General features: G+C 37.1%; 1 protein-coding gene across 2 annotated transcripts; it reads left to right on the forward strand.

Moving 5' to 3' along the window:
- Positions 1-7,957: 7,957 nt before the first annotated feature.
- On the forward strand, positions 7,958-11,052 carry LOC129363891 (uncharacterized). Of its 2 annotated transcripts, XM_055036221.1 has the most exons (4): positions 7,958-8,049; positions 8,140-8,209; positions 8,841-8,953; positions 9,406-11,052. In XM_055036221.1, the coding sequence occupies exons 2-4, from the start codon at positions 8,143-8,145 to the stop codon at positions 10,216-10,218; spliced, it is 993 nt and encodes a 330-aa protein (XP_054892196.1). In that variant the 5' UTR covers positions 7,958-8,049; positions 8,140-8,142; the 3' UTR covers positions 10,219-11,052. The 2 variants fall into 2 exon arrangements, with proteins under 2 accessions (XP_054892196.1, XP_054892197.1); XM_055036222.1 differs by lacking the exon at positions 8,140-8,209.
- Positions 11,053-11,380: the final 328 nt, after the last annotated feature.

Here is an 11,380-nt window from a genome sequence, read left to right on the forward strand (position 1 = left end):
TCCCCCTAATTTTGTTGCGGCTTTCCGAGCCGGGCCGTAACACTTTTCAATGTAATTATTGAAAAAATATGACATTATATCATTTTCACTGCAGGTACCAACTTAGTGTTTGAACGATAAGGGTGGATCTTTAACATCTCCAGCTGTTAAGATACACTGTGCATAATCCTACATTGTCCTGCAGCCACAAAGCCTGAGTGGAAGAAAAAACTATTAAAACTGCATTATAAGAAATGACTGCATTTATTAAAGAAATGACAGCAAAATCTACTCAAAAGTTTGAGAAAGCTTCATGAAGAGTGGACTGAGACTGCAGTCAGCTCATCAAGAGGCATTATGGGCTGACTAATCTACACATATGCTAATGTCATATCTTGTATCTAGTGTGAAAGTAATTAGCATTTTATTTTGAAATCAAGGTCCCATGGAGAGGCAGAGTGGAGAGGCACTGAATGTGTTTCTTAAAGTCAAGTGTGAAATTTCCACTGTCAGTGATGATGCGGGAAGCTGCGTCATCTGCTGGCATTATTTCATTGTGTTCTGAAGTCTGCAGTCAATGCAGCCAAATGAGTGAAAATGAATATTGAACTTTTTCACAATATTCAAATTTGGTAAGCTGTAGTAGTATGATTTTAAAGAGTTATGCTTACCTTAACTTTTTAAGTCTCAACTAAAAATCCTTAGTCGCAACTAATCTCTTATTGAGTCATTTCGGAGAAAAAAAAAAACTTTTATTGTGCATTTTCAAATTACAATAAAATACCACAGCAGTGTAGACTTTGAGATAAGCAGTGAAACACAGAAATGTCTCAGAGTACACTCAGCACCATGAGCTCAGAAAGCACAGAAAGTTACTCAAAGCCCTTCAACAAATCTTTTAATTAAACACACATCAACAGTGCCTTGCAAAATTATTCATGTCACATTTTCACGTGCAAAACACACACATTTCGGTATTTTACTGAGATTTTATGTGACAAACACAAATTAGTGCAAAATTATTGAGTGAAAGAAACACAAAAACAGTGTTCAATATTTACTGTAAATAGACTTATAAAATAGTTACATTTTGGAAAGAAGATTACGTGTAAAATCCTCTCATTCTATACTTGCATCCTTGTACCATTCTCCTCCAATAATACTTTTTTGCCCACATAACTAAGATGTCTTCTCCTTATATCTAAAGTCAGGTTGAACCCTGGCCAAATATCCAAGTTCCACATTTTTGCTTTTGTTTCATTTCACCTACACTATTACAAGTTTTTCTGCATTAATTAAATTCAAATTATTTATATAGCACAATATGAATCTGTACTGTACTCTTTGCACTCTTCACTCCAGGCCAAAGTGAAATTCCCTGAAACAAATATATATAGAATTCATATATAGTGAGAACAAGTCAACCTGTGGTTAGTTTAGTTTAGTTTAGTAGAAATCCAGCTGTTCTGTGAAGGTGTCAGATGTTTGTTAAAGAACACTGGAGGAACATTATCTGAAGAACATTATCTTAGCATTATCTCCATTTTATGGAGAATTGTTCAATCCATCATCTAAAAATGAAGAGAGTGTGAGAAAACTGCAGACCAGGCAAGGACGGCAATACTAAAACAACCCAGGAGGCTCATAGTGACTCTAGAGGAGCTGCACAGATCCACAGCTCAGCTGGAGGAGTACCCTTACAGGACAACTATTAGTTGTGCACTCCACAATAACTGGAGAGGCCAAAAGAAATCCACTATTGAAATAAAAACATCAGTTTATGTAAGTCAAGTAGGGAATATAGCAGAGATGTGGGAGTAGTTGTTCTAGTCAAATGTTAACAAGAGTAATGATGTGGGAATGATTTTGTTTTGGCAGGGGTGGAAGAACTGGTCAAAGTTGATGAGAGCCTGTAGATGCTTTTAAAAAGATTTAAAACCCGTAAGTGGTTTTGTAATTTCACAATTATGCACCAGTTTTTGTCAGCCTACCATGTAAAATCCCAATACAAACATTTCAGTCTGTGGCTATTAGGTGCATACTGGTAAAGTCAAGATATGAATGGATTTGCAAGGCTCTGTGTACTATAACTTTTAAGATAAGCATTTTATCATGAAACTGATATTTGTAGAAAAAAAATCTTACCATCATGAGCACTTAGTCTTTATGATCACAGGAGATAGTAGAGAATAAACATGCTGGCAGCAAGGTGTAGTTCTGAGGCACAGATAGATTTCTGACTTTTAGTGTTTTGGCTCTGACTAACTTTCAGCCATTGAGCAGCTGCCTTTCTCTATCTTAAATACTAGCCTGCTTATAAAATTCCTCAACATACATTACATTCTTGTTATACAATCATTTGTTGGAAAAAAAAAAAGACAGCATCAGCAGTTAACAACAAATGTGAACAATAAGATTGTATTACAAATGGGCATTACAGTGAGATGGTGAACACAGATGGGAGTGAAATTTAGCAGCGCTGACAGTAGTGGCTTCACTTGTACAATATATCTCATAAAATATCTTAAAAATTCAAGTTAGCAGATCATCAGGCAAAGCTTGAAGCTCAGACTACCTGCAGCTCATATGAATTCATGCCAATTTACCTGATCATTCGTATTAAAATATACATTTTTTGAGTCACACAAGTCATAAAATCAACAACCAGATGTTACCACTGACAAAAATAACAGGAAGTAGCAGGAGTATGATGGGTTTTTTTTCATCAATGTGCAGCTTTCAGAGCTTTCATGAAAAGTTATGCGTCATTCAAACACGTTGAATCTATAGCTCCTATGTAAAATCGCCAAATACAATTTCCCCGCAATGCTGCATACTTAGCCACTCCCAAATAAAGGGTTAAGGCTGAATAAGACATTATTTAGACATTATCCTCTGATGGCTGATACATGACGAGCGCTAGCGCCATGGCTGAATTATGAATATAATCTCATGTAGCTGTTTCTATGAGTTGCTGCTGATTTTTTATGATTTATTGTTTGTGCCTTCTATTTCACATGCAATTTAGATTCCCTTTCTTATTCAATGGAAACACCTCAATTCCAAAATTGTTTTTTCTACATTAGAGGTGTGAAGTACATTTTTCTTTAAAGAGAAAATCTTGTATTTGCATCATACAGTAGCATGCTTTTCATGCAGCTGCAGAGGTGTACAAACTAATTGAACAAGATGTGTCTGTTGAAGTTTCCCAGACGGGTTATCTGGGAACTTGCTGTTTTTCCTGTGGCCTTCCCTGCATGGCGACAGAGTGTTTAGTTTTTGCATCCCGTAGACATGATAGTGAATGAGCGTGTAAGGTTGAACTGTTCCATCTGTTTTCCTTTGTTTCTTTTGTTTGATCTTCGAAGATTGAGTCTCCGCCTCTGTTAGCAGAGAGAGGTCAATAAAGTAACTATGCAACTCTGAGTTCGTTAGAGCAGAATGATTTTCGCCTAATGCAGTGTATTTTTGCTCTCCGTCTGCAGATGTATTAAAGATTGTTTTTGCTCCCTGACTTTTGTCTGGACCTCAGTCTCTGAATTATGTACTTCACAGTGAAAAATATCAAAAATTTGCAAACATTTGCGATGGAAATGCAGTTTCTGTTTCTATTCAGTGATTAGATTAAACAGAAGTGAGACAGGTCAGATTTCCTTAAGATATGTTGATCTCCTTATCCACTTAATTTGTCTGAAGTAACCAAGCAAACAAACCATGCTTGTTTGCTTGGTTAAAGGCCTCCTTCCTCCATAAAATGTTCTATCTGCACAAACATTTTGTCTATATTTTAATGGGCTGAAAGCAGCTAATCTGACCTCTTCCTCAATCTGTCACTGGGTCACATCTCTCTCATTATTCTCCTCTGACAAATCCCCTGAATCTGCTCCAGTAATCAAAGTTTGTGTGTATTTGGTGCATTTTTCTGCATTTCTTCAGCTCTTTATAGCCTTTGTTCTCACAACTCTTATGGGTACGCCCCATCATGTATCCATTCACTTCTCTCCAACTCCCCTCAGCTGAAATTGCTCAATTTATAAACTCAGAGACAAGGGGAGGTGTGGGCAAGAAGCTCAAAGTCCTTCAAGAAAATCAATCAATGGCCCATCGATGTCCACAAAAACTGGTTAAGTTCTGACAGGCTCTGGTTGGGCATCAGGCAATCAGGCAGTACCTCTTACTCCATGACTGGCCTCAGACATGCTAACCCTAAGCTTCAATTTATAGATGACGCTGAGTGTAATGCTGCCTGTTTCAACACATCCCTGTGAGTGATGCATTTTCTGTTCAGCTGGACTGAACAGAAAAGATATAACATTTCGTTATATCTTGAGTCAATGTCCTCCACCCCTGGAGGACATTGACTCATGTCTAATTGAGATCTATGAGTAACTTTAACGTATAGTTGAGTCGCTTCCCATTTCTACCACTCTGGGTGAAACTGATTCAGGCAGAGAGAAGCCTTACAACAGTAAATCTCTTTGCTCAAACTCACAATATGACTGAGAGAAGACTCAGCATAGGAAACATAATGTTGCTTTGGTCGCTGAATTTCAATTGAATAACATTTGAAATTCAAATGGCAGTAACCATCATGGAAAAAACCTGGGCTCAGATGAAAAAAAAACAAAACAGTCTTTTCTCTCTGTTTACCTTTGAAGTTTTATGGTTTCGTTTTCTGCAAAAAGAAACCATTCCCCTCTTCCTTTGAATTTTTTGGTTTAAATTATTTTTTTTAAGTATTGAGAAATTTAATGACAATATCAGTTGTTGCAGTTCATCATGACTGATCAGTGAAGTGAAACAAACCAGCTGCCAACATTCAGCATCTAACTGCTGCCAGGAAGAAACAGGAGGATGCAATTTTATATTTTGTCGATTTGTTCTAAAGAAGTAAGTCGAGTCTCAACAAGAAACTGATGTAAATAGCTGTCGAATAGTTTCGATAGCGTGCCAACAGAGAGTAGTAGTTTCTCTGCTTGATGTTGATGTGACCTTTCATACAGAAGAGCACCTTTTACATAAATGTTAATAATAAACAGAGGAAGAAACAAAAGTGTCAGATACTTCAATCAAATACAGAAGAGAATGACCTGAGAAAACACAAATGTGCCAATTGTGGAAACTCTGAAGATAAATTTAGAATAGTAAATGCATTAAATGAACTAAATTTATAGAAATGCTCAATTCAAGATAATTGCTAAATCCAAAATAACAATATTGTCAACAGCATCATAGAACTTGCCCAACTCTTAAAAACGTAGTTGGATTGTGGAATTCTTTCTAAGATTGCAAAACAAACAAACAAAACTCTCAAATTTAAAAGTTAAACCATAAAGCATTAATTTTACAGTAAAAACATCTAAACTTTCAGATCTTCAGGAAGGTTACTGCAAAGCTGACAGGTAAGAAAAAGAGGCCTAATTGTGTGTTTTAGTGCTCACTTTAAAGCTGCAGTAATTTTTAGAATAAACTCTTTTTCACATATTTATTAAAACTGTCACCATGTTGTGAAAGTATATTTTAATCTGGAGAGACTCACACAGAGAAGAAAATAGCAATCAGAAGATTTAATGATACAAATTCTTTGGCGCTCGGGCCTGGCAGAAGATTGAGTCGCGGATCACCATGGGCAGGACATCAGTTCGGCCGACCTGAGTGAAGTTGCCCCCCCCCACCTTCTTCAAATCAGACAAAATTGATGTCAAACGTTTGTGCTGCGTTTGTGCTGGTTTGTGCAGGTTTGTGCAGCAAAAAAAAAATTTTTGTGCTACTATTGTTTGGAAGATATAACGAAATGTTTTTAGAGGTCATCAAAGGTCAACCAGCCCCCCCACCTTCTTCAAATCAGACAAAATTGGTGTCAATCAACTCGGCTGCGTTTGTGCTGGTTTGTGCAGCAAAAATTTTCGTTTGTGCTGGTATCATTCTGAAGATATTCAGAGAAATGTTCTCCAGGGGTCATCAGAGGTCAACCACTCCCCTGGCCCTACTCACATTTGGAAACATAAATACATTTGGTGTCAATCAACTGTGCTATGTTTGTGCAGGAAATTTTTTTCATTTATACTGGTATTACAAATTATAGCACTATTAACTATTATTAGTTATATAAATAATAAGGTCATCAAAGGTCAACCAGCTCCCCTAACTTGTCAAGGTAGTCAAACTATCAAGGTCTGTGCTGTGCTTTCTGTGACAGTGTTTCTGTTCAGAATGTGCTAAAAAGTACAGAAAAAAATAAAGCTTCCCATTTTACCTAACTTGAAGAAGGTAGGGGAGCTGGTTGACCTTTGAGGACCTTATTATTTATATTACTGATAATAGTTTACAGTGCTATAATTTGTAATACCAGTATAAATAAAAAAAAGTCCTGCACAGGCATAGCACAGTTGATTGACACCAAATTTATTTATGTTTCCAAATGTGAGTGGGGCCAGGGGAGTGGTTGACCTCTGATGACCCCTGGAGAATATTTTTCTTAATATTTTCAGAATGATACCAGCGCAAACAAAATATTTTGCTGCACAAACCAGTACAAACGCAGCCGAGTTGATTGACACCAATTTTGTCTGATTTGAAGAAGGTGGGGGGGCTGGTTGACCTTTGATGACCTCTAAAAACATTTCGTTATATCTTTCAAATGATAGCAGCACAAACGAAAATTTTTGCTGCACAAACGCAGCACAAATGTTTGACACCAATTTTGTCTGATTTGAAGAAGGTGGAGGGGCCAACTTCACTCAGGTGTTCGACCGAGCTCGGACAGTCTTCTCCCAGGACCGAAAACAGGTGGTGGAGCTGGGTGCGGAAGGATCCTGGAGGACGACCATCAGGACGAAGGCGGAGATGAGGGGGAGGGAGGTGGGACAAGCGCACCGACGAGCAGGTAGCTTGACTTTTGAAGGCGTTCCTGGGTGACGATTGGCATGCAGCGATGCGTTTCTCCAGACCTGATTGGCTGCGGTAGGACGTGGTGATTGAGAGATGAGTGTCAGCTGGGTCGAGTCTCCCAGCTTGAATTTTCGCCTAGGCTCCATGAGACAGATAACATGTGAAAAAAAACATCTGCTTCTAGTGCTACTATAGCAACCTGAAGAAATGCAGTGTTCCCAGTCAAAAACAACCAATGACCCTTAGGCAGGTGGACGTTTTACTGATGTCAGTCTTGCTCGTGTACTGACTGCTGAATGTGCTAATGTGAGAAATAGCTTACCATTCCAGAAAAAACTGTCTCTGTCATCATCAGAGAGGGAAAGGTGTGGGGTATAAGCAGCACGTACAAAAGGTTTATTAACAGCACCAAGATCTTCCTCCTGACTCCAATTGTTTGTTTCTGACACAGCATTGTATTTGTGCATGTGACAGCACCATCGGGATAAAGTAGAAGAGATTTTATCCACAGATAATACAATCATGGTTTGGTGGTAATTTTCACAAATATGTAAAAGACACATTTTGTTGAATAAATGTTACATACTTTTGTTTTAAGGAGTAACAGAAGGACCTTTCGAGACCCTGAGTGGACAAGAACACCTTTAGGACAAGCATGTATAATAAGTAGTGTGCACTAACTATTAACAGCATTACATCTCGACTTCAGTCTTGACAAAGAAGGGCAATACGGATCAGCAAAAGAATCTTAATAATTAGATTGAATTTAACTTATTTATTCAAATAAGTACATTTCATCAATTCGTTGGAATTTAATAAATAAGTTTAATTAATGCATATTTAAGTGCTAAACTTATTTTTTCAGAGAGAAACTGATTAATCTGCACACATATATTCCTAAACTAATTTAATGAGTTAATCTAACATTTTGTTCAACAGTGTAGAAGCGTCTCAGTGTTGCCGTCCCTCTTTTTTTCAACCAGCTCACATTTCCTCATTTGTCTTTCCGAGTCCTGACATGCCACACCCTCCCATTCGTCTTTTCTAACTCTTGGTTTCTACCATTATGTTTGTAAGCCTTTGTGGAATCAGTTTTACCTCAGAAATCTCACCAAATTATCTGTATTGAATTTTTTTTTCTTCTCTTCCTGCTGACTGAAGTATAACTTTTTTTGCCAGGTAAGCTTCTCATCTGACTTCAAAGCTCTAAATGACTATTTGCTGAAACAATACATGTATAAAATCCCATCATTATGATCTCTGTTCTAGGTCATGGATGATTTTGTTTGTGAAAAACTAACCCAGTGGGGTCTGAGTGAGTTGATAGAAACATTTAAAGGTAACATATTGCACTGTACTGTTGCTGGATACAAAACAACACAGATAATGTATTTGTGCAGTTTTTCATATGATGTCCCTAAAGTACTAAAGTTAACGGTTGTTCCTGTAGTCATCTCATTATTGGGGGGAACCATAAACAGGGACAATTTTTAGAGCAATTCTGGGGAGTCTGCAAAGTAAAATGTGGTTAAATTTTTTTGTGTGTGTTTAAGCTGCACCATAAAAATGACTAGTAAGTAGCAATAAATAACAAAAATGTTAGTACTTGTGCCACATCTTAAGGGTGAAGAGTGTGTGCATGTTTGTTGTCCAATTTGTCGTTATGTTGCTATATGATTGATTGCCAACCTCAACATCAGGCAAAAGTTGAATATGTGTGATTTATAATTATGTTTTCATAGAAACCTATTGACTTTTATGGCGTGGCCATGATTAGATCCATTTACCCGGATAATGAAATTAGCAGTTTTTTTAACAAGTGTTTACTGTACACCGATTTCAGATGTTAATAAACCTCAGTCACAGCAGCAGAAGCGTCTTGCAATGAGTTTTGTACCATGTTTATGAAGCTTAATTATGCAGCAGATTTAAATGATATCAGCATAACTAAACACATCTTTTGATTACAGAAGAAGAAATGGACATGGAAAGTTTTTATTGTCTTGAAGATCGAGACATTGATACACTGATTCCAAAAGTGGACCAAAGGACCCAATTCAAACAGGGATTTCAGATGTTAAAGGTAATGCCCTGATTTATGACATTTTGTTGCTCATCTTTGGCTTAATGAATGTTTTTTCTTGATACTTGCTTTTGTAATGAAGATGTACAAACACTTTTACACTGGATAAATATGAAATAATATTTGATTACTTGGTTAAATTCTTTTCATGAACTGATATGTGGAGTATAGAATGAAGAAGCAATGAATTTCACCAAGGAATAAGGACTACAGCATTAATGAATTAGTTTCTCTTTTTCCCATCAATTTAATTTAATTAAAGTCAATTGAATTTTTTAATTCTAATCCTCCCAGGGGTACGAATAATTCTGGGCTTACCAGTAGCTAACATTTAAACTTTTAACTAAATTAAATTAAATTAATTAAATTCTACAATTATTTTTATGTTTCTGTAAACATTTCCTAGCAGAAGGAGTATAGATAGATAATACTTTATTGCTTGTCTTTCACAGTGCCACATTGACTCTGGGTCTGAACAGTGTTCAACCCAGGATGTTACCAGGTCAATTGGGTCATCATCACCTGGTCGACCGAGACAATGTCTCCTCACTGACAGCAATGCGACATCTCGCCCAACCAGGTCCAGCATAAAGTTTGTCAGCACCATCACCATCTCTGTTGGCTTGTTAAACATCCGCTCACTCACCAAGAAAGAGTCTTTCATTTCCGAACTTCTAAGGGAAAAGCAGTTTGACTTCTTATGCCTGACGGAGACCTGGCAGAAGAAAAATGATCTTACACATTTAAAAAGGGCTGCGCCGGATGGGTATTCTCACATCAGCCAACCACGCTCTGAAGGACGAGGAGGCGGCGTCGCAGTGCTCTTCAGGGACAAGTGGCTTGTGTCTTCTGTCAGTGCCCCTTCTTACAAATCTTTCGAATCTACAGTTCTACAAATCCACTTATCAGTACCCACCATTTTAGCCACTATCTATCGCCCTCCTGAGTCCAACAAGGATTTTTTGAACGATTTCTCCTCTCTTTTAACACTTTTGTGGTCCTTATCCCCAAATATTATTGTTGTGGGTGATTTCAACATTCACATGGACAAATTCAGCAAGACTTTGACGCGGGACTTTTATTATTTGTTGGACAGTTTTGGAATGCAGCAATATGTTGACGTTTCTACACACAGCCACGGTCACATTCTGGATCTTGTCTGCTGCTCTGCTTTAACACTTTCAAGCTGTACAGCATCAGAAATGTTCATCTGTGATCACAAACTGATTTCATTTACTGTCACTTTGCCACTGTCCAGACTCTAATTTCATCTTCTTCCAAACATCAGTGGCTCTATTCTATCTGACAAAATCTCAGATTCATTTATAGACAGGCTACAAAGATGATGTACCTACAACAATGCATGGGAAAGACATTCTACAGAGCAAAATATAATTTTATTGGCTGGATGTTAGTTTTTCTCAATTGTAATGGTGAATTTCTCTAAACAGAATCAAAATGTACTTTACTATTATTTCCACCTCCAAGCAGCAGTTTTACATTTCTTCTGACAAGCTGTAAATATGTTTGGACATGCATTAATTGCTTGCATACAAGTCTCTGCTGCTTCAGAACTGACATAACTGGTTTCATGTCAGTAAAATTAACATTTAATGGATGGAGTTCCTTGTAAAACTAAAAGTCATAATCCCATTGTTTGGGTCATTACACACAAATGTTTTGCGTTATCAAAATCTGTCCATATTATATATTTCTTCATAATTTTTTCCCAAAAATTTAGCATGAAAGTTGCTATTCACCTTGTCTTTTCTTACTGTGATTTCTTACTGCTGTATATACTTGACTTATAAAATCTAGTTGAGGCTTAAACCAAATTTTTTGGATACAAATAAGATGGGGTTTGTCTGTCAAATCTGAACAGTTTTTTTTTTAATTTTTATTCTTGACTGTTACTATTAAGACTTCTGGCAATTCACTGGAATATAATAACAAAGAAAAGAGACCACTGCGCAACTGAGGTTGAGAAGATTGACTTCTTCAGTATGTCCTTTCTTAATGTTAAGATATATTTGAGCTGCTTCTGCAATTATATGAATTTTTTTTTTCAGCTTTTCTTTCTTTTTGGGCAGTTTTTATTTATTACCACTTCCATGAATAAAACAAATCCCTCTTTCATCATGAGTACAGTGTCATCTTTGTTCTTGTTACATCCCTGACAAACAGAACTCTATACATCTACAGCTGTCACCTAGAGAGTCCAGTCATGCCTGGTCATCGATCCATCAGACTCACCGTGGTCCTTCCTCCAGTTCCTCACAAAATATTCATTTATTCTTGTTTTTGAGGAATGAACTATCAACGAGATTAGTTTGTACTAATTGCTTTGAGAAATTCACTTGCCAGTTTAAATTCCGGTTGTGACTCATCTTGACAAGTCCCAACTGGAAACAGATATAAGTTATGGGA

The sequence above is a fragment of the Poeciliopsis prolifica genome, unplaced genomic scaffold (assembly GCF_027474105.1).
Source record: "Poeciliopsis prolifica strain line A6 unplaced genomic scaffold, Auburn_PproV2 SCAFFOLD010, whole genome shotgun sequence".
Lineage (NCBI taxonomy): Eukaryota > Metazoa > Chordata > Actinopteri > Cyprinodontiformes > Poeciliidae > Poeciliopsis > Poeciliopsis prolifica.